Below are 24,363 nucleotides of genomic sequence, written 5' to 3' on the forward strand. Positions count from 1 at the left end.
GCTTGGTCTGTGTAAACAGAGACTTTTATGAGGTTATACTTATATCAACCCCTCTGGTCGGTTGTGCATTGAATAAGATATTATCAGGCTCCTCAGGGGAGCAGAAAATCCCTTAAAAGTAGTAGAATATGTCATTAGCATACAGAACAGAAATATGCTGAGCTCAAAACTCCCCTCTAACACACCCCCTCAGGCGGCAATGCTAATGGTACAGACTCTTCACTAAAAATAATGGAAGTGTCTCCTGCCTGGGATCAGTTCCTTCAGGGTGTTTGTACTTTCGCAAGTCAGTCACTAATCTCATCTTAATTCAGCAGAAAGCAGACCACTCTGCTGCCTAATGTTGTCCCATTAAAGACAAATCCCTTAAAATAGTCCAATGACAATAAAAAAACCAAAAAAACATTGGCGAGTACTATTCTGCCGGTAGTCACTCTGAAGTTAAATCCCAGCTTTAAGTACTTCTTGTTTCTGCGTAAATGTGAAAACCCATGAGAAAATCTTTGCTAAGAGTCCATAATGGCTTAATGTGTTTGCAGTGGTGGCCATGGAGAGCTAGGACATTAAGAAAGAAGCTGGTGAAAATGACTGCTCTCACATCATTAGGCAGTTTCCCAGTGCTCTCGAAACGTCTTCTTTTCTCAGACATGACAGACAATCCATCACTTGCATCGCATCTTATCCCCCGAATGACTTCTTGACTTGGTTTACTGGAAATATAAATGACTTGCTAAATATTCTTTGATCTTGCTCGCTATCGTTTTCTTGAATTTTTCTAAAGAGGAAGCGATATTTATCTGTAAAAACTAAATTGGAAAAATTGGACTGTGGATGGTGAGCTGAGCAAAGATCAAGAGATATGAGCCAGATTTGGTCTGAAATGCTATATCTAAGAACTGCAAACATGATGCTTTTCCCCTTCCTTTGGGCTATAAACTGTGTGTGTGTGTGTGTGTGTGGCATGCATTCATTGACATGAACCGCATCTTTTGTCATTCAATCAAGCTTGCAAAGATTGTGCAATCATGTGAACAGAACCAAAACGATTCCTCTTGAGTCTCTAATAGATTTCATGGGAATGGTGGGTTGCCATAGCAAACGTCACCGTAGCAAATGCCTCTGATGCCTAACTGTTTCCAAAACCGAACGAGCCCCTCATTTACTTTCAGCTCACTTCCCTTCTTTCATCTTTCCCCGTTTTCCCCTCCTCTGTTCCTCCTGTATTTTCACTGTTGGCCTATATTGGATAAACCATGATTGTGACATTTAGACAGTATGAAATGACTGAAATGACTCATAATGGTTAAATACATTACAGCATAGGCTCCTTTGCTGTCTACCAGCCCAACCCTTTCCCAGTATCCTACGCTGCAAGTCGCATAAGGTCGCGCCCAAATAAGACAAGTGTGGAGCAGATGCAGACCATTAGTTCTGTCTCCAAATGCTCTGATAGGGACATCATTAGAAGCCTCATGAAGACACTTTGAAGATTTTCTTGCTCTGTGCAGCAAATGCGGTCCTCATCTCTCTGATCTTGCAGCCATGGCTGATTGAAGAGGACAATATGCTACTGTTCAGCTGAACCACAGCCACTGTGGACACAGAAAAAAAGGCAATGGCTCTTTCTTTCTTTTTATAGAAGCATCCAATAATATCTGGTGTTGCCATGTATGCCTCAGGGTCAAACTGTGTGTGTATGTGTGTGTGTGAGAGAGAGAGAGAGACTTGGAGCTATCTGTATGTAACTGTGGGAAAGCATTTGTCCATTACAAGAGGGGAAAATGGAAACATCAACTCCAAATCAACCTGCACTTCGTGATTGCAGTCACTGCAAACACACACGCACACCCCAGGCTGCTTGGTCATTTTGCGGTGATGCCAGGTCGTGGCGTGGAAAGTACCCTAAAAGGAAAGGATTGAGTGCATGTTTACAACATAAACAGCACTTTTGATGTCATTTCAAATTCTGGTATGCGAGTGGATAAAACAAACTATGCTTTGATCTTGGTTCACTCAGAGAATTGTCTGCAGTAAGGTATTCACTCATGTTGAAATTCAGATGTTGATGTACAGATGTAAACAAACGCATGTCTTTTCTTCTTCACGACAGGATTCAACCACTGTGACCCCGGTGACTCTGACAGTTGACCCCAAAGGTTACTTCCTGTATTGGACTGACCAGAGCAAGGTGAGATACCACGGCAGGAAGGCCAAATGGTTTGAAGCCTTTAAGCCGTTAAGATGTTTAAAGCCCCTTTCATTGTCATCTGAATTTCATTTGATGATGAAATTCAGATTCGTGGGGCCAAATTTAAAGCTTATCACAGCAGCACGAACAGTTTCCCTCATCTCTGCTTTGACATCTGCACAGTGCTTTGTACCAGCCTGATATATAATAGACAGGCCAATGTCCATTTCACGCGTTGCCTCTCCAAAACCTGAAATGTACAAGTAATGTACAAGTTGCCGCAAACTGCAGTAACAGCAGAGACATATTTTATTTCAAGCCAACAGGAAAATAGTCACAGGAAAGTGTTTAAACAGACACTATTAAAACATTTACATTTATATACATATTAGCCACCTAACTTAATCATTTCTGCCGATAAAGGACCCTGCAATGTACTTAATACATTTTATGATCACTACCGGCTTTGTGGCTTTAAATATACTATCTCCCCCTACTGGTAATGCAGTTTCTGCATGCAGGAACACAGCTTCTGCGCTTTGCCTCTCCAGAACGTTAAATGGACACGGTGGACCGCCTGTTACGAGTTTTGTCATGATACTGGGTTGTTTGTACGCGATACAGGACCTACCTCGACTGTCTGTACATAACTGATTGGCCAGCACAGTAAATTGCTATATATCTTATGGCAGGCAGATATAAACTTACTGTTTTCCCAGCATATTCTCACAGAGCTTTTTTGTCTATATTCTCCATTTCACTGACAGTACAGGAGCATTGTCAAACTGAAAGCTTTCATGGCTTCTTCTCCACATTTTTTACTCATCGTCTTCGTAGGTGTCGGTGCAGCACTTTCTAGTACTGTCACATTTCATTATGAGAAATGGGGTGTTTAGTTTGCTTCTGTTCATTTGCATAAATTTGAAGTTTAGGCTAGTTTATGCAAATTGGCAGCATCCAGCATGACTCGGCACGCCTGGAAACTCCCCAACAAAGCGAACCGTTGTGTATCTGAAATAAAGACAGATGCAGTCACTTGCATCTGTTGCTTTCAAAAACATTTCAATGGTATAGAAAGTTAGCAAACGAGCCCCAGTGACAGTTTCTGAGAGCAGAGAGAACTTAAAGTTGTAGCAATGGCTTACCTGTCAGCTTTTGAATACTGTAGCTCAGCACCAAGCATTAAAAACACACCTCTGTGGACACTAACCATCAGTGAGCAGCGAAGGAAGTAAAAGCCAGACCAAGTGTGAGAATATGTTGTGTCGTTTATGTCGTAAAATCCAAATGACTGACAAGAGACAAAAACTGACGACGTCGCTGCTGTCTCGTTTTGTTTGGCATGAATATGAGCACAATTCAGAAAAAGGGACAGTCGACTGAGTGTGTGTCCACAGAAACAAACTAAAATAGACACTGTGTTTAAAAACTGCATAAGATATAATCTCTCCTCATACTTGTCAGCTGTCAGTGAAGGGCTCCCTAAACATTTGGAGTTATGTATCGAGTCTGCCTGGTTCTGCCGGAGGTTTCTTCCTGTTAAAAGGGAGTTTTTCCTTCCCACTGTTGCCAAAGTGCTTGCTCATAAGGGGTAATATGATTGTTGGGTTTTTCTCTGTCTGTATTATTGTAAGGTCTGCCTTACAACATAAAGCACCTTGAGGCGACTGTTGTTGTGATTTGGTGCTGTATAAATAAAACTGAATTGAACTGAATAGTGACAGCAGCTCAGGCTTGAAAACCTGCTCTATTACCACTTCAGAGGCATTTAAGACAGTTATTTGAAAACATTGACCTTTTCCATTTACTACTGCCATTTGACAATCCAGTACTTATTACCATAGCAGCACCATTAGAATTCGTGGCAGCCACATTCGGCATTCCCTTTGTAATTATCATGGTACACCTAGGATTATTATTGAGAGATCACAGGCGCTCTAGGAAGCATTTAGGCGCTCAGAAATCGCTTCCTTAGCTGAAAGGCCTGCAGCAGAGCACGACTTAGTTAGATGGTCTTTTTCCAGCATTTTGATGATTTTTTTTATCTTGTTTGTTTGTTTTGGTCTTTCTAATCCATTCAAGCATAATTTTTTAATTTCTTTCAGTTAGCTTCCAGTTAGCTTCCTTAAAAAAGGATTTGAGGGTGTTCTGGTGTAGTTTCATTTGAAGAACTTTCTTGAAAAGGAGACAGAAATCTAAACTGGCACACCTGCAGTGCTGCAACCGACACCTGTGAGAATATTGCATAGTGCATTGTGTTTTTCCAACATTCCAGTTGTAGCTAAATGTTTCATAATAACCAAGAACAAGGTATTGAAACGTAAGATAATCAATGCTATCACGTTCAGTGATCTTATCAAGCACTTCCTCCCAGTTTAACCTTGAGAGCATGTGCAGAATCTGCTGAAGGTTTAACAGTTTGTTCTGTTTATTTGAATGTACAGCTGCTGAGCACAAGGACTTGAACACAAGCATGAAATTTCCCCTCTGAACACAAACACACATCCACACGTAATCCATGATTGTACCTGTCCTGCTGTTTTTGGAACAGAGAAAGGATCCCAGTATATTGGTAGCCTACTGTAAATGAATCCAGTATAAGTGGGAAAAGAGATAAAGTCTTTAGTTCTGCTACAGTTTTACCGAACACTCAAAGAGGAAAGAAAAGAAGACCACTTTTGATGTCTACCGCATTTTATGTTGTGGGTGCGTGTTAAAAGTGGGAATTTGCGGTCAGAGATAACCAGCACTGAGTGTGATTCTCCACTAAAAGAACTGAGAGAAGCTCGTTGACATCAATTCATCATTGTTTCCTGTGCCTCCGTCATAAGGCGAGGATTTTGACTGATGAGGCTCTTGTGAGTGTGTGTTTATGCGTGTGGGTGTCTGCTCTGTCTCCCAGCGTTGAGAACAGTCCTGCCGCACGCATAATAACTCAAATTGATACCAAGCACAGCCCAGACAAAACTCTATTAGGGCATAAAGAAAGGCACCCGCTGTATTCCTGTGTGCCCCTGTCAAGGCAGAAGTGTGCCTTCTCATGTTTATAAAGATACCTTGGTGCTTTTGCTAACATTTATTCACGACCGTATTGCACATCTGTTGAACAGACCAATTTAAACAAGCTATGATGCTCCGTCTACTTGTTATATGTGTGTGTGTGTGTGTGTGTGTGTGTGTGTGTGTGTGTGTGTGTGTGTGTGTGTGTGTGTGTGTGTGTGTGTGTGTGTGTTTGTGAGAGACTCAGTCTGATGGCCTGCAGAGTAAAAGCATTCCTCGGATTCTTCAGAAGCACAACAGAACTGTACTCGGTGTGCCTACTGCGCTGACTTTCAACACACATTGCCAGTGACAGTTACAGTTAACTGCTGCTTTTGGGTTCTTACAAGATTTACTAAAGACCTTTAGCCAAAAGTAAGGAGATAAGATTTAGAGTATTTCCTCCTTGTTAAGGATAAATATTTTTCTTTTAGTTAACACAAATAATAATACATTTCAATGATAGTGTTAGTGGACAGGAGGTTAACTTGAGTCACAGTTTCCCCTGAGACAAATTGAAAATAAACCTACAGCTAATTTGAATCAACTTTGGAGACATTTATTTACATTAGGCTTCAGTCACACAGATTAGAGACCGGTGGACAATCCTCCAGCAACCTCTGGGGAGAGGGGTCGTCCCCCAGTGTGCCAAATATGTGTATTTCCCAACCAGTTGGTGAGCAGGCTGTGAAAACCTTGACATTGCTTTGGTCCCCTACAATTTGCATGGAAGATGCTGACTTGTCTGCAAACACTACTACTACTTTACTAGTCGCCAACTAGCAAAACTTAAAAAAGTTGTGCCTCATTTTTAAAAGGCGCAGCTTTTACTTTGAAGGGAGGAATCTTCATTTCCAGTTTGCGTCGCTTTTTACAGTTTCACTTGGAGCACAGGTGTCGAACTCCAGGCCTCTCGGACTGGTGTCCTGCAGGTTTTAGATGTGTCCTTGATCCAACACAGCTGATTTAAATGGCTAAATGACCTCCTCAACATGTCTTGAAGTTCTTTAGAGGCCTGGTAATAAAACTAATTATTTGATTCAGGTGTGTTGACCCAGGGTGATATCTAAAACCTGCAGGAAACCAGCCCTCGAGGTCTGGAGTTCGACACCCCTGACTTAGAGAGTAGATGGCAAGTGGTTGAAGAAAAGTGGGCGTCTTCCACGCAAACTATAGAGGACAGTGGCAACTTTCTAGTGACCAAAGCAAAGCATGGAGGCTTTCAGTCCAGCGCCGTATACCTTTTTGCAGTCAGTTTCACTGAGCGATTGCCAACAACCATTCATCAAGCAGTTGGGGAATGCACATTTTTCCTTACTGACTTGCGGTTGTCAGGGGGTTGCCAACCGGTATCTGAGGTTTTTAGTAATCAGTTTCATAGACAGGTAACGCCTCCCACAACCAAGTACCAACTGGTTGGTAACAGCGTTAATGGAACAGGTTTATGTCCCAATACAATATTCTTCTAGAGGTGAATATCACAGTATCCCCGTTTCAGTCGTTCCTGTGAAGTTAGAAACACTGAAAACTAAATGCAGGCAAACACAACGAGCACTTTTTGTATGTTTCAAATGTTTTCCCCCCAAAAATGAAGTTGAACTGAACTTGAATTTTTTTCATCATCATATTTTGAAGGGCCATGCTTTACAACTGAAATGCCAACATTTTGATTCCCAGTCGATCCCCCTGAACCTGAATAAATTGATTAAACATAAAGGAAGCAACCACTAGCATGCAGGAAGGCAAGGTGTCTTTGGTAGTGACAGCTTAACCTTTGCTGCCGTTTCAAATTTGCTTCTTTAAGCAGAAAAAAAGCTTACTTTAGACACAGTAGGGGCTTGATATTTACTTTTGACTGTGCTGTTAATCCTGGAGTTTGTCTCTTCCACTGAGTGATCATTTCTTTTGTCAGAGTCTGTTCACGCAGTGAATTTCAGCCACGTTTTAAGGTCAAGAAGGCAAAGTTTAGTTTTGATGTCAGTGTCAGATGTGCTTAGGTCTGATGTTTTTGCCTTTTCTTTCTGGCTAACCTTTGAGTTGATGACGCAAGGCTCCACGATTCAGGATTCTGCTGGTTTCGTCTTTACGCCTTTGTTGTAGTCACAGTAACTTGTGCTGACAGTATACACTCAGCTTCAACTTCTGGGGAAGAAATGTTAGAAGAAACTTTTATTGGTTCTTGATGTGGTGTGTTGGGGAAATGAAGGTGACAGCAGCTCAGGATATGAGCTAAGATATCCTGTATCCAGTGATAAAATTAATACGATTTTTTTTGTGGCTTCACTTCCTCCTGTAGTGGACACCAAAATAAAAGCTTAAACAATGCTTCTCTTGTTGTTTACAAAAGCCGATGTAGATATTTTTCTCTTCCTTGTAGATAGAAACAGGTGCACACTATATCCAGTGTGAGCAGCATCTCCATTTCTGCACGCTGCCGTATTTTTAAACAGGGCACTGCTATGTAAACTACAGCAGTCATAACTCTCCCATGTTTGTATGTGTTTGCTTGAGAGTCCATTTGGCTGGCTTTTTATGTTTCTGGATGCTGTCTCATTCACCTCAAAAGATCCACTGTCTTGAGCACACACGCAGACACAAATTCACAGATAGAAAGAGAGATTTTGGGAACGAGAACCATAACAAAGATGACGTGATATTGTCAGTCATATCGATAGCACGTGTGCTAGCATTAGTATGAATCAGCTGTAAAATGAAACTCGTCACCCTAATGTAAATTAATAACAAGGATTTACCTTGTGTCAACAAAGCCCCAGCCTAGATTAGACATATATTAACAGCAGCATCATAATTATACCAGAAAAATCACTGTATACGCCAGGAAAACTCAGTTACTGTTCAAGAGTTGGCATCTTTCCCCTAGTTCTTAATTTGCTTTTTTCCTCATTCCTATGCAAGCTTAACAATGAGAAAGTATATTGAGGAGTAGTTGCAGGTTCCTTGCTCATGGCGTTGAAATCCATCCTCCTCCTTAAAAGAGGCATTTCCTCTTGTGCGAGGGGGGAACACACCGTCTTCTTTACAAGCACACATGCACACTAGCTGTGGTGGCCAGCTAAGAATAGGTGTTTTTCTTTTTTCTTTTTTAGAAGGTTGAAAATTGTTTTTGCACTTGTTGGTTCATCCTGTTTTAAGGGGAGGAGCCCCACAGCACGGAGAGGTGGACTGACTCATTCAAATTAACTACGCAAAAAGCCTTTTGCTTTAGTTGCCATGGTTGCCAAGCGACAGCACACACCTTAGAAATGTCACATTCTCTTTCAGCCTGCGCTCACATTCTGAAGAATGTCGCTGCTTTGAAACTGATATAATTGTTTCCTCGTGTGTGTGTGTGTGTGTGTGTGTGTGTGTGTACACGGGTTCTTACTATCTTGGTGGGGACCAAAATCTGAAATTTACTGTACTGCTGGGGACCAACAGCCCCCGTGGGGACCTTGATTTTGGTTGAAGGCATTTTTCACTCTCAAAATATAGTTTTAGTGTCAGGGTTACAGTTGGGTTATGGTTAGGTTTAGGGTAAGGTGAGGGTTAGGCATTCATTTTTGATGGTTAGCGTTAGAGTAAGCAGCTAGGGAAAGCATTATCTCAATGGGATGTCCTCACGAAGATAGCAAACCAGACGTGTGTGTGTGCGTGGTCCAGATGTTACTCATGTTGTGAGGACACAAATGTGTTTACAGAGTTAGATCTTGGAGAAAAAAAACAAGTCCCTGTGATGCAAAACATCAGACAATTTCAAGGTTAACACATGTTTAAAGGTTAGAGAATAGAGAGGCTTGGGGTAATGTAATGGTTTTGTTTACGATTGAAGTAAACCTCCAGGAAACGGATGTAAGTCCACATAATGTCCTCTAAAGTCATTTCTCTGTGTGTGCGTGTGTGTGTGTGTGTGTGTGTGTGTGTAGACACCCTCACAGTCTCAGCAGGCTGTGGTTATATTAAAAAAAAAAAAAGGTTAAACGCTGTCTCTCGGGAGATTTATGTTTCAGCAGTGTGCCAATTTCAGGACATTCACTGGACAAGCACTTAGCATATGGCATTGAATGATGTTCAAAGGTGAAAGACAGTTCACCTCGGGCCAAAACCAGACTCACACAGTTGTCAGCTGGAATGTGTGGGGCATTTCTGAATGAGCCTAGAACTGACCTAATCCAGAACAACACGAAGACCCTTTGGTTTTGTATTTCTGGGCACACTTGATGCACAAATATGAAATGTACGCACAGTTCCCTCTCTTCTGTCAGAGCAGAGTTTACGTGTCCGTTTCTCCCAACACAGCAATTTTTGGTGATTACAGAGCCTGCTGCTCCTCCACCTCCGTCAGCACTATAGGAGTGAGGAACGAGGCATAAATCTGCAGCCAATCTACTCAAAGTGAATTGTGACCCCTGCCAAGTTGTAGCATGGCACATGGGGGACTTGTTTTATCTGCACTTGTAGTTATAGAATGAGACAGAGCGAAAAAGAGAAATTATAAGACAGTGATTATCATGATCCACTCTCTCTATGTTAGCTGTGCTATGCGGTATCAGTTGTTTTTAATCTACTTAATCAATCAACCTGGTGAAATAAATTTTTGGTCATCAGAAAAATTATTAGATTGTGAGCAGGACCTGTCGATGGTCTTTTCAAGATATGACAGCATCAATCTGCGACATCCCAGTGAAAGATGATGTGTCAGCCTTTTGCTGTATTCACATAAAATGGCATTTGGCATTTGTCTTGACGTGTCTGCCTTTTCAGATGTTGGCTTGCATTTAATTTATGTGCAGCATTTAAGACACACGACGCATGCATTTAATATAAGTAAGAAGTGAGAAGGTTACCATGGTTATAACCACAAGTAATGGTTATAACTTCATTATCTTCTTTTCTACATTGTGTGCTGCAGAGTTGATAAGTGATTGCCAAACACAGCATTACTGATTGCAGTTGTGACACATTCATTATCTATGCTAAAATAAACTGTTTATGTCACATGTATTTTTTTTATTGTGCATCTTGAAACCAAGCAGCAACCTCCAGGGCTGAGAAATTAAGACAACTTGAACGTGCCAAAAACTGCAGTTATCTCGAGTCGCTGGCTCTGAAAATGAGTCACTCTGCTCAGACTCCCATGTCAAAATGCCTAACTTTGCAGAAGATAAGAGCGTGTTTACTGCCCGATGCCAAAAAAGGCTTTAGATCTTTAGTAAGGTTTCTTACGTGATGTCATGACCACATTACTTAAGAGTTGTTCACCATATTGGCTGTGATGCAACCACCGGTTGCTGGGGAAAAATGTGTTATTACCTGACTCGTTGGCAGTGCTTCCTGGTGTTTTTTTTTCTCTTGCTGATTGTAATCTGATGCAAAAAAATGTCTGCACCAACAACTTCCTGGTGATTGCTTTGGTTGCTTGCAGATTGCCAAGGTGGCATGTAGTTTTTCTTGTTTTCTGCAAATACTCACTGACAGCTAGCCCAGCATTTTTAGTAAAACGTTAAAACATGTGACGCAATGTGAAAACAAAGAAGGTTTGGTTTCAAAATAAAAGTTGTACCTCAGCACTACAGCCATCAAGCCACAACTTTCACTTTGAAGGTAAATGGTGTCATTTCCAAAAGCTAGACAGAGTTTGTAGACCAGTCTATCGCTTACATCAACTCTTTCGCAGCAATATGCTAGTGACTAAAGGAATCATAGGAATGTTTTTGACAACCAGTTGGGAAATACATATTTTTCCCTAACAACAGATCGTTGTCAGGGTGATCACTGACTGCTCTTAGCGCTGCGTGACTCAGGCTTTAGCAATCTCTTTACCACTGACTGCCATCAACCTCCAGCAACAATTTGCAGCCAGTCAGGGAATGCTAATTTTTTCCCTCACGACTGGGGGTTGTCAGATGGTTGCAAACCAGTCTCTAGCGCTGTGTGACTGGTGCCTTATTGACTTGATCCTGCACATCCAAAACAGCGAACAAGTTGACGTCACGCAGATAGTGGCCATGTGTCCACAAAACTTCAGTAGCTAATGGCTCGTCATTAGAGCGTTGAGCGTTCTGACCAACGGTCTACTTGGACTTCTTTATGTTAGAGATGTTTATGTGCAATATTTTTAAATAGCATATTTCCAACTCGTAGTATAGCTTACTATGTGGCTAATTGTACAAATAGCCCATCTATAAAACCTGTATTCTACAGATATTTCATTTATTTGTATGTTACTCATTAGCAGTTATCTGTGTTTTGGATATGCAAGTCATTCAATACAGCTTGCTAACCAGTCTTGCTCTGTCCAGCAATTAGCTTAGCCGTTCATCCTCTAATGAAATACTATATCTGCGTGTACTGTTCACACCAGATAACAATAGGTAGCAGGAAACTTAAAAATAATATGTTCAAATCTTTACTGATGTACTGAGGTATAGGTTCCCTGTTGTCTTATTTACTTATTTTTTCATGACTGCCCAGACAGATTTCTCCACAAAATGACTCATATAAGGAATTGGGATACTGCTTTAAAGAAAACCTGCAAAGGGTGAACCTTTGGCTGAAGCTTACAACAAAATGCAGTTATCAATATTGGGCAGTAAGTTGTTTTATATATATATGTATATTTATTGGTTTGCAGGTAAGAACTGCTGTTACTGCAGTGTTATAACAGTTAAACCAGACACTCACTGTCATGATACTTGGGAACTGCAAATGCTCCTAAAACAAAATGTTAAATCTAGGATATATATATTTTTTGGTTTTGTTCTTTCTGACATTTTTACTAGGTGTCCCAGACAACAGCTTGGCTTGAAGCACACACCCTAAAAACAAGAAAATATAAACTGTCAATCTGTCTGGTTCGCAGTGGCAGAACTGTAATTGTAGAGAAACAGTGGCCTGGATGTTGGCACTTGGAACTTGGCAACTGCAGAGTGCTCTTTAGCAGAGCTGAGACTCAGAAACAGAAAAAAAGAAAGGTGTTAAATGAAGAAAAGCTTTGCCAAACTATTAAGGATTAACAGTTCCTGGGTGACTTCATAAGGCTTTGTTTGTGCTTGACTTATTCCTGTTCCTCTCTTTGAATTGTGATGAGAACTTTTTCTTTGGTAAACAATACATGTTCAAGCAGGCCGGTACACACACACACACACACACACACACACACACACACACACACACACACATACGAACACACTCTCCAAAAAAAGGAAAGAACAAGAGGGACATTGTTGTGTTCGTTTCCTCTTGTGAACAACGAGAGTTTGTTCATGAAACCTGGATGCAGGGATCCGGAGAGAAGACTTTTAGCTATTTTAAAGGCTTTTGTCTGATTAAAGGTTCTCCTGGTGCCAAATCTGTTCAGTGTGAATCTCAGTGCCTTGGCTCAGTCTGCTGGGTAATAGAAACAGAGGTGTCTTACTGTAGCGGCGGTGACCGGGCATTTCAGAAGAGGAGTTAAGACCCTGCAGCGAGGTGATAAGCTTAACCAATAATATGTCTTGTAATTGATGATCATACTGCATCAATTGAATGTTAACACTCTGGATAGCATGAATACTTAAAATTGTAGTGGCATCATACTATAAATAAGTATAAATGATTGTGTTTTTTTGATGATTATTCTTTCTTCTTTGCTGTTTTCCATGAGAAGTTTTTCCAATGCTGTCCTTCTGTAAGGTCTCCTTCAGCATAGTCCTCCATGCCTCCGAGCACTGGCATAATTTTAGCATTCTGTCATTGTTATTAGTTCGATTCAAGACTCGACCTGAGTTTTTTGCCACAGCCAGAAGCTGTTGCTTATTATCACAAATCTATTTTGTTTCTCAACAAGGTGCCTGATACATAAAACCCTGCATGCACAAGTAAAACCACGTGTACGCAAAAAGACAGAAATGTGAAGATGCATTCTTTTCATTAGAATCATAAAGCCACGCTTGGTCAACACTGTCTTATTTCGTTATTTGCATATAAACTCACTGTTTGTGCCACGGGCTATTACATGTGGTAGTTAAGACGACAGCAAACAAATTTCATAAACCCCCAGAATTTCAGCGAATGCGAAACTGAGACACTCGCCAGAGAAGTGGAGGAAAAGAGATGTGTTTTATTTGGGGATCTCAACTCTCCAATTATGAACTGAAAAAGAACTACTGAACATTAACAAAATAATGGAGGCTAGGAACCTGGCAGCACTAACAAAAAACTAACAATAGGATGCAATACAGCACATTAGTTCACACAAGGACAGGAAACCATTACAAATGGCTGCGACTATTTTTAGCACATTCAGTTATGGAAAATAATAAGAGGTGGCCTGATAAAATTTAGCGCACATTCAGTTATGTGTGCATTATTCTCCCTTTATTTGGGAAAAAAGTCACATGCTTTTGTTATTGTGTACGCATACAGCGAACAGTAACTATTTTCCTAACCCAGCTTTAACATGCTCATACACAAGTTTTACCACATATTGTTCTATATCTTTCAAGTACCTCTAAACGCCTTGTCCTTGTCTTAAACATTGCATTTTTTCATGAGGAACTTTTCTGGAAATATAAAATGTTTTTAATCGGTAGCAGTGAGATTTCATTCGTAAAACTTTGGCATATTTACTTCCCTTTACAATAACCTTGTGTTCCACATACTGATGTTTTAATATCATGCCTATCGCTTTAGAGGAATTAATTTGAGTAAGTCAGTCATGGATGGCATCATAAGAAATTAGAACGTTCTGTTGTTGGACTAAGTGCTTGGTTATGGATGGATAACATCTTATGCTGGCCTAATCAAAAGTAGTTTAACTGCCTGTGTGAAACATGACAGCGGAGTGAAGAGGATGATTAAGCTATTCATTGTCTCATGGGTCCAGGTATTTATAACATTTATGCTGGCCTATTTCTGCGTCACTTATTCAAAACTGATCTCTATTGTGGTCAGCCCTTTCATCTGGTTCAGTCCACGCTGCAGTCTGAGATCACGTGCTAAGCATTTGTATGGTGGAAGCTTAGCCAGAGAAGTCGAGGAGCAGAGCGGGAAGGAAAGAGGGAATGAAAAAAGAGAGTTTCTGGGTGAAGTTTATTCAAACAATTACCCCACCTTTCTGTTTAGCTGTCTTGATCCACTCACTTGAACACTGTCAGAAAAGTAATTTTGATGCAGAGCACTGAGATGTGTGGTAAAGAGTGATGCTGGTGAATTGGCTCTATTGCTGCTCCATCGACTACAGTCAGCTACTCTGTCAGCTAGTTTCTGTTAAATTTAGTTTCTGTCACTCTGTCATTCTGTCTTATACTGCTTTTGGTGACTAATTAGACACACTAATAAATTATTTCACAACTATATCTTTTTGTCTTTATAAAACAACAGCTGTCCACTATTTAAAACTTTGCCTTTGCTTGTGGAGATTGATTGTTCTAATGCACATTAGTGTCCGGAGGAATAAAAGTCATACGAGTTACATGATCCTTCTAAAAAAAATGGGAGCTGTTTTACCAAAGGCCGTGAACGAACCTTGAACATTTGAACTTTTAAAATGAAACGTCATGGACCTATAAGCCCTGTAGCTTATCGGCACTCAGGCAGCATCTTTTGCAGGAGTTTAGAGTTTGGAGTTGTCACTTTGACGTAGCCATAATTTGAATAGATTGAAATGTGCAACGGAGGCCACACTGCTGTTGCAGCTGTCAGTTAGATATTTGCATGACTGAGACAGAACTGAGCTGTTGGTTCCTGAATCAGTCAGTGTCAGCTTGTTTATGCTTTTTTATTTTTATTTTTTCATGCACACCAGCCTGGCAGTGCCACCGTACACAGACAGTTAAGTCTCTGTGTGGTTCACTAGTGTCAAAAAGAAGCATGTAGTCTCAGAAAAATGACTGCCTACTGTATTTATCCTTGTTTCTCTGCCTCTTATTAAGGCAGCAAAAACAGTTAGACTGTGTAATTATACACAGAGTGTAATTATACAGTGTATAATTTCTAATCATTATTTTTACTTTTGTTGCATTTTGTATTATTGTTGTTTTTTATTGTTCCAGCAATTATTATTCTGACCTCGTCTGAATGTGTAAGATTGGTCACACTCAAAGCACAGGCTTTCAGAGGAATGGGAAAGGTGTGCATGGTGTTGCACTCAGTTATCTACTGAAAAAATGATAAATGTGTAGGTGTGTAAAGAATGCTAGGAAATATTTTAAGAGACGGATGCGTTGACTGCTTAACTTCATCATTTTTGTTTAGGAAAGTCTCAGAGAAAAGTGTGTAGTAGCTGGTCCGAAGTGCGAAACATGAATTTTACACAAGCTGGTTTACTTAAAAAAAACAACTTTGCCTTTTTGTTGATGTTTAGCTTCATTTTCTTCTGTTTGGTTTAAGCAGCAAAAAACTAGTGGATATATTTTGCTTCATTTTTGAGTCCAGCCACATAAATATGGCTCATAAAAACATAGGCATGACACAGGCAGGGTTTGTGGTACTGGCTTTGTCACTGTGGACTAATGTAGCTATTATACATTTTGCTTTGAGACTAGGCTGCTCACTGTATATGACATATCAAGTGGGGTTTTTTTGGGGGGGGGTTAAGGATACTAAAGCCTTTACTCATGTAAAGCATGGGCTTATTGTTTATTCCTAGATGATACAGGGCTTTTTTTTATCCAGGGCAGGAGTCCTTGGATGTAATTGTTCTGCATGTTATGTAGAGTCGCTCTCTTTTTCTCTTAATTTGACCTACTTAGAAATAAAACAGGTGAACAAAAGAAAACGTAAATCTGTTAACTCAGCTGATCCACCCATATCTAAGCAATTATGTTCCCTCAAATATGGAGATAAATGCTGTTGAGTACAACTTGCATAAAATAGATTTTTTTTCCCTCCTTTAGCTAAATGGACATCGATATGAGTGATTCTACATACAGTAGCCCAGTAGAGCGTTTCTTAATCAGATTACAGATGGACATTGACTTTTGTGGGACTGATCAATAAAAAGCATGGAGAACCATGGCGTGCATGTTGTTCTATATGTCGTGTGGTCAGAGCTTACAGTCAGCCGCAATAGCTTTTAGACCCCTTTCGTTTGGTGTAGAATGATAAGGGACGACTTAAATTTCTCAATAACTGACCATGATGGGTTTAATTATGCTGAATCGCTCACATCCAAGAGCCTATAGGTTAGATATTACACTGTTACTTCTAACGAAGCAACATTTTACACTCGTGAGGCCTGTAATTGTAGAGACACACTAACTCTCTCTCTCTCTTTCTTTTTTCTTCTGTGTTTCTCTTCCTTCCACTTCAAACACTAACCCAGCCCAGTTGCCATGACAATCCAATCCATGCAGCTTGTTTTTTGATACTGCAAAGTACTCAAAACCCCCCTGCTGCTGTGATATGACTGCCATCAGTGTTCCAAGCCAGGTGGCTGCTTTCCTCAGGGAGCCCTTTCAAATAAAGGCATTCAGCCAATAGACTTTGAAGTCCCACTGTAGACAAGCTCTCAGTAAGAGAACACATTTCCTTCCTGTTTTCATCCCGTGCTTCGACGGGAGATCCTAAATAGAGCAGAGCACGGCCTCATGTTGCCCATCGGTTTGTTGTCGTGTTGACGTAACAAAAATAATCACTGTATGGGTCTTTCATTCTTTTCAAAAGCTTGAAATAGTGAGAATAAAACTTATTTCTGCCAACCATTTAACTTTGCTCCTTTCAAATTTTGGTTTCTGACAGCGTCGTTTGGATCAGACGTTTGTCTGGGAATGATGTTCTCCTATTCTCTTGATCTTCTCTTTTCATCTGTGCTGATACAGAGACCAAAAGGAGGAGACCTTAAATTAAAAGAATAATGATCTGCACATTTTAAATGACTGCATTCTGTGTCTGAAGATTGTTGTAAGATTGGCAAAAAGGCAAAGCCTTAGTGGAAGAGTCATTAGTAGAATACCTATTGTTACTGCTCTTTTGTGGTTTGTTCAAAGAATAAATTCAAAAGCTGTCATAAAACTATCTCAGTATATTAAAATAACAATAAGAAGTCTATAACCATGATTCTAAATTGACTGTAGGTGTGAATGTGAGTGTTAGTGGCTTTCTGTCTCTCTGTGTTATCCCTGTGGCAGTCTGATGACTTCCCTAGGGTGTATCCTACCTCGCACCCTATGACAGCTAGGGTCCAAGTGGACTCCCCCATGACCCTGAATCGGATAAGCGGAAGAAAATGGATGGATAGATGGATGCCTCTTGCCAATCAGATAGCTTTAATTTTTCTTTGGGCTCTCCAGTCACTTATTAATATATTCCAAGCATGTGATGCTTGAAGCAATTTGTTAAAGGCACTCAACTACTTAATCTTGAAGGTAAATTCATCAACAGAAGATGTTAAAATTGAGAGAAAATACAGTCAAAGGACAAAACCCCTCTCTGCCTTGTAGCATTATCACAAATACAAACATGTATACATGTCTGAAAAAACATTAATTATTTAACATTTTCAGATTTGCAATTTAGAACTTCATAAAATACACATTCAAACATTCAGTTCGTTTGCCCATCCGATAAACTGTAGACGAGACTGTAAGTAGGATGATTATTAATAACTCAGGAATAGTGATGACAGAAAAACCTGACTTGTTTCATTAATTAATGTGTTGTTCTTGCATAAAGGCACGCATGAAGTTTGTGAGGTTTTACATCAACTAATCGCTTGATATCATGTATATAAATGTATGATAATATGAGTCCTCTTAGTGCCAAGTGTTACTCAAAACTGTTTGCTTCTGTCATTGTGCTTTCTTTCTGAGCACAGGAAATGTAGATTGTTTAACAGCGGATTGTTACGCAATCCGAATCTAACTCGCACGAGGATTTAATGTAGATGTCGTGCCCTTCAAAATGCACTTTATCCTCAGTGCAGATCTCATAGCTTCTTACGTCTAACGCTGCACATAAGCAAGTTTTTTTCTCCCCTTTTCCACGCTTCCCTCCTTCTGTCCTCCTCTCTCCTAACTAATATTTCACTGAAAGGCCTTAATAAAGTGCATTTTGCTACAAGAATCAGGGGCAACGGATGGCTTACACTCATGTCCCATTTGTTAATGAGGCAATTATATGCTTTTTGCTTTCAAACAACTTCCAGTGCTTCCTGCACATAATGACCAGTTGCTTAAGTGGATAAGTGGAAAGAATCAGTTTTAACTCCATTTCTAAGATACAGATGTAGAGTGTTCGCTGGCATGGTAAGTACAGATAATCACAGACAGCAAAGAGTTTGTTTTTTGTTTTTGTCAGTTGGTCTCGGTAATCATTTACAAGCATGTTGAGGAAGGGCTGCATGTCTTGCGTTTACTCTCAGAAGCCTCAAATCTTTAGATCTGCACCCCTTAAATAGATTTTTCTTTGTATTATTGATTGAAACTAATTGCATTCATTGCATTAGATGAGCTTGTGATGTTTAAGAGAGCTCTAATTCACACCAGCTAGGGGGTTCTGGGTTTTCATGCTACCCTGCTGTTTTTCATTTTAGGCTGAATTCCTTTGTACTTTGTAGCAATTATCTAGCTTCTGTCTCTTCATTTCCAAATGTTCGTGCCAGAAAGCGTATTACTAGCACACTGAGGGACTAATTTTGGCCTTTATTGCACATTATTAACATCTCTACATAGACAAATTTCCAAACAGAATAAAAGTTCGGAGAAAAATAAGCTTGTCAAAGCCAAATAACGTACAAAAGAACAATATGTACCTCAAGAGAACACATTAAACCCATCCGTAACCCGCTGCGACTTGCGTAGTTCCTATTGGTGCATTTTATCCACTATCACACTGTTATTTATTGGTTACGGTGCAGATGTGAACTGTCACCTCGGTTTTTCTTGACTGTAAAATAGAGAGAATTTTGAATGTTTTCCGTCAAACAGTCACTTCGTCGTCCATCCCTAAAATTTTCACGGACTCCCCCCCTTTTGCTTGCGCTGTTCCATTTCCGCTCGAGTAACGAAGTGTGTCACAAATGTGGGTCACTCGCCTTTCTTTCCCCACTAAAGTCAATTCAATTTGGTGGAATGATATGAAGGTATCAAATTTAAACAGCTTCTAGATGCTCTGGGTTAAGAAAAGAAGCGCAGCAGTCTTTCATACTTAAAATACCAGTTCCTCTCTGAAGGGCTTCCTCGAGAGAGTGACATGGCAGAAGGGAGAGAAACAACACCTGGCTCATTAGAAGAGAAGAGGAGAGGGACAGGGAGAATTAGTTTTCAGCAGTACATTAGCAGACAGCTGAAGTCAGGGTGGCGGTAAAGCCTTTCGGGCAGATTTTCTCCTCTTTACAGCCTCATTGTGTTCCACTGATGATTATCTGTTTGAATCTGTGGCTTTGCTCTGTTATTTGTATCCAGCAGTATAAGGACCTGTTGACAAACACACATAATTGCCTGTGGTTTCTCTGACAGGAAAGGGGATAAAACGGCACTTAGCGGTGGGCTGACAATAGGGCCTGATGCATAGGCAGGGCTGACAGGGTAGACTAATTTGTTGGCTGATTAAAATGTTTTGTACATTAGAAATACTGTCTTTGTTATTAAGGCACAGTTAAACTGAAGATGATGTCACTATTGATATTTGAGTTAAACAGGAATCAGTCATTCTGAGAGATGAAAGAAAGTTTAGAAGTTAAAGAAAGGTTGTTGTGAAAGTTATCAAGTAAAGGCACAGGAAAGCCTGTATCATGACACAGGTGCGACTTGTTTTGTTCAGTGCAGTTCATTTTAATTCATTTTTATTGATGTAGCAACAATTCACAGCAACAGTCACGTCAAGTTGGTTTATATTTTAATGTAAAGTTCTTACAGTATTAGACAGAAAACCCCAACAACCAGATGGTCCCCTATGAGCAAGCACTTGGTGACAGTGGGATGGAAGAGCTGCCTTTTAACAGGAAGAAATCTCCAGTAGAACCAGACTCAGGAGGGGGCAGCCATGTACTGTTGGTAGACTGGTTGGGAATGGAGGAGAAGATAAGAGAAAACAAAGAGAAAGAATGAGGACAAAACACACATTACAGGAAAGAAAAGACAACAGTTGAGGACATGCAGTAGCGGCTTATGGGGAATGAAAAGTGGAGATGTTAAGTGAACTCTTGCAGCATAACATAGGAAATATCAGAGTCACATGATCCAGCCCTAAATAAAGGTTTTATCAAAAAGGAAAGTTTTAAGCCTAATCTTAAAAGTAGAGAGGGAGTCTGTATCCCAAATCCTAACTAGGAGCAGGTTGCACAGGAACAGATTCCTACTGTTCGCCAATTTACCTACCACTAAGCCTTGTGGCTATAATAGCTAATCACAGACCACCTTGCATGAACCACAATATAATATATTTTAATATGTGAAAATATAAATCAAGAATTTGGCACATGTTTCTGTTTGTAATTAATAGTTTTCCCACCAAAAAGGACAGTTTAGATTTTCACCATGCAGGCGAGAGACTGAAAGGAAGGCAATGCCTTTCTGTCTGTTGGACAGTCCGTTTGGTCTAGACTGAAATGTCATGTTGGATCAGAGATGAGCAATTAAGAAACTGTGGCTGTTTTTCAAGACCACACCAGTAAGCTAAACTTAATTTTGCTCAATATTGTATTTCTTTATAAGCTGCTTTTGGCAAGAGTGGGTATTACAATTAGACATTGAAAATGTGAGATGGGAATATTAAAAACACCAATATTCACCAATAGTCCTGTTTTGTTCCCATTTTAGCCCCAGCTGATCCAAGCTTGCTGTGACTCCACTCTGTGTCATTTGACTGAGCGCATTGCTGTCAGCTCCTCTTTCGTTATCCTGCAGACAAAAGACGAGTAACTGGTCTATGTCACAGACATCACAGCTCTCATCCAGACTCACAAAGAAAAAGTCAGAATTGTCTTCTTGGTTTTTCAGCTGAACCTCCAAATCGATCTGTCTGGTTACAGTTCACCTGCAGAGGGCACGTTCTCAAATACATCTTTGTTCTCAGGGTATATTAGCACAGCAGAATCCTCCAAACACTCTTTGATAAACTCCCCACCAGAGAACGGCTTACTCTTTTTGTGATTTTGTGGGAAATCACAAAGCTGGTTTTGACTGTTCCATCCCTCAGTGTCTAAAGTAAAAAGTGCTTGTTGCTTTTGCAAAGGTTCCGATGTCTCATAGTGGCACAGTAATCTGCTGTGTAAAGCAGCAGGCTTTACATTGACTTCAGTAAATAAATACTTTGAAGTCCATGTTCTGTTAAAAACTCAATTCCAAAGAATATTTACAGTTTTTATGCACATAAATAAAAAAATAGCAGTGGATTTAAAAATAAAAGCAACAAAGTTATATTATTATTTCACACAAAATCTTAAAAATCAGTAAGCCATTCACTGATGGGGAATTGATCAAACTGCATGATGTATACTTATTTACGTTTGAATACTAATTTCCCATTGACCTCCCACTGGGACAACGTAGGTGCCGGATGTGCCCCAGGGGCTGTACACTGCTGAGGTCTGTATTGGATGGACTGAAATTAAATAGGCTACTGTACACTTATTAATGGCCTTCAACATGAAGCCTCCTGACTTTGGTAATGCTTCAACTCCTATACCATCACCATGCTGAGATTGCAGAGTTTTCTACTTGACAGTTATTGATAGCTGTGTGATGGATTGGTAGAGACCTTTGTGGCCCCCAGACGATCAATCTTATTAAGCTGAGCGATTCCACAATCTAGCTAATATTTCAGTTTGCCCAGGATTTTGGTTTGTGATCAAATAGAGGCAGAACTCCAGCATTCCCATCAGTCTCAACCATGTTAGCATGCTAACATGCAAAACTAGCTAAACTAAAATCAGGTTCATGGGTCTAAGAGTAAATCATATTAAGGAAACTTTAAAGTTCTCCATGAAAACCAAGTGGTTCTTTTAGTAGTTAGCATTTACTTGTAGTTTTTGTGCTCAAGTTTGACCAAAAAGCATGTGTGGCAGGAAAGAAAAGATAACTGCAGATTGCTCAAGAAAGGATCTTGAAGAAGCAGAGGCAAAGACAGAAAGGTTTGCCTGCAGAAAGAAAGTGAGAAATGCATTTCTCTTACCCGCCTGCTTTGTCCTGACTTCAAAGGGGCTATGGTTTGCACTTAAGAGGTGTCCAAATGAGTTGATGTGAAAGATGAAGGCCAGAACTGTGTTCTGTGTGCCAGCAGCGTTGATTCTCAAAGAACTTCACTGAAGAAACCCTGCGCAAGCACACACAGACACAGTCTCTCAGTCCATAGACTCGAGGTTGAATGTACCTTTTACTCATTTTCAGAATGCCAGAATTTCATTTGTGTTAGCGTTATAACCTGCAGACACGTAGTGGACTGAATATTCAGACAGAAGAAGGATGTGAGGTTTTAATGCACAGATGCCCAGAGGAGACTTTATATTGAACTGAACAGAAAGAAAGTTGAGACACTGACAAGCATTTTGTAGCTGTACAAGTGTAATGTAGTGTGTGTCTGACTTAGTCTGCATGTGCATGTATACTTCAGTGTCTGTGTTTGTGCCTTATCTGCACTTTAATTACCTTAATTGATCCTTTCTGGGGATTTAATGTATTTGTCTGTGTCTTTGTGTGCGTGCACTGTATGTGTGTGTGTGCATTTATGCATCCCGGCGCTCTCTGCTCTGGGGTGGATCTCAGATGTTCAACTGCAACAGATAAGAGCCATCTAGAGTTTGCCTGGAGGATGCCAGACACATAAAAGAGAAGAATTAAATGGCACAGAGGGGTAAGGATAGAAAAATAAGGAGGATGAGAGAGGTGGGTGGTGTGTTAGCATGTGTGTGTCAGTGGGGTTTCAGACATGACAAGATGTGAACAGTCATCCATAGACATGACAACTGCTGTTAAGATCCAAGCAGACAAAAGGGAGGCAAGGGGTGGAGGAGGGAAGACCCAGTGAGGCAGATTTCCAGGTGAGGTGAGTGAAAAGGAAAGGCACTTGTCCAAGACAGCGCCGCAGAGCTGGACAAGAGAAGACAGACTAAGCAAGGGAATCGGGGGGTGGTGGGGGATGCAGCAAAAATCCAGCTGGAATGATAACTAAGATAAGAGAACAACAGGGTATGATGGACAGATGAGAGAAGCGACTTTGCTTTCTTTGTTATGCTAGTCTGTTCTGCATCTGTCTGAGAGGACTTAACTCCCTCCAGTACCCCTCACTGCACTCCATCCGTCTGCGTGTGTGAGCGTGTGCCCAGAATTTGGTTGGCTGAGCACGCTCCCAGGAAATTGGTGACCAGTATGAGCCGAAGAGCTGTTCACATTAATACCCCGAGTGTTCGCAATGACTGAACGCTGCAGATGCTGCAGATTGATGACAGAGATAAACTAGAGCTGGTGCATGCATACAGTATGTACAAGCTTAAGTGTTAATGCCTATAGTGTTATGTTTGTGCGCATCATTTGACACGTGTGAGGTTGAATATGTGCGCTGATCTATAGCACAAAACCTCCTGCTGCCTTTATCTCTGCAATGGTTGTTTTGTGGAGCGTGTCAGCTGCTGATAGCCACTATCAGCCGCAGCCATACGTCTCTGTTGTTGCCCACATAGCCGCTCCTCCCTCGCTCTTTTCTCGCAAGCATTTATTTTTTCCCCCCATCGTTCCATCTGACCTCTAATCCCTGTCTCCTCTTTCCATCTATCTGACCAAAAAAGATGAACAGGTTCTACTTGTACTTTATCACCCTGCTAGAAATGACATTTAAAATTCTATTTTTCACTTGACCATAATTGTATAATTGAATTTCAACTTGAGCATCCCACATTCAATCTTTTCAGCTTGTTTCCACATTGTCCACAGTATGTGGTCTGCTTTTTTCCAAAGTCTACCTACATTTTTTTAAAAGAGCTTTAGGAATCAAAAAAGTGCTTTTTTTAGTGATATACACACATACCTATATAAATACATATATCCTCATATATAAGGCAACATATATACACTTACATACACATTGTCGCTGTACATGTACAAGGATAATAAAAGACTATTCTATTCTATTCCCAATAATAATCATAATAATAATATGTAGATTAGTTGAGGGCTTGGAATATTATACGCACTTGTGTTTATACCAATATATAAACATACATT

The 24,363-nt window shown here is 40.3% G+C and overlaps 1 protein-coding gene across 2 annotated transcripts in view; it reads left to right on the plus strand.

Annotated features, from left to right (window-relative positions):
* Nucleotides 1–24,363, plus strand: part of LOC134643020 (1-phosphatidylinositol 4,5-bisphosphate phosphodiesterase beta-1-like) — a 122,023-nt gene that overhangs the window by 2,519 nt on the left and 95,141 nt on the right. For both annotated transcript variants that reach the window (XR_010096344.1, XM_063495191.1), the window contains exon 2: nucleotides 2,111–2,188. Coding sequence is in view for 1 of the 2 variants with exons in the window: in XM_063495191.1 (XP_063351261.1) it covers nucleotides 2,111–2,188 (78 nt within the window). In the remaining variant the exon portion in view is untranslated. The remainder of the gene's footprint in view (nucleotides 1–2,110; nucleotides 2,189–24,363) is intronic.

The sequence above is a fragment of the Pelmatolapia mariae genome, linkage group LG15 (assembly GCF_036321145.2).
Source record: "Pelmatolapia mariae isolate MD_Pm_ZW linkage group LG15, Pm_UMD_F_2, whole genome shotgun sequence".
Lineage (NCBI taxonomy): Eukaryota > Metazoa > Chordata > Actinopteri > Cichliformes > Cichlidae > Pelmatolapia > Pelmatolapia mariae.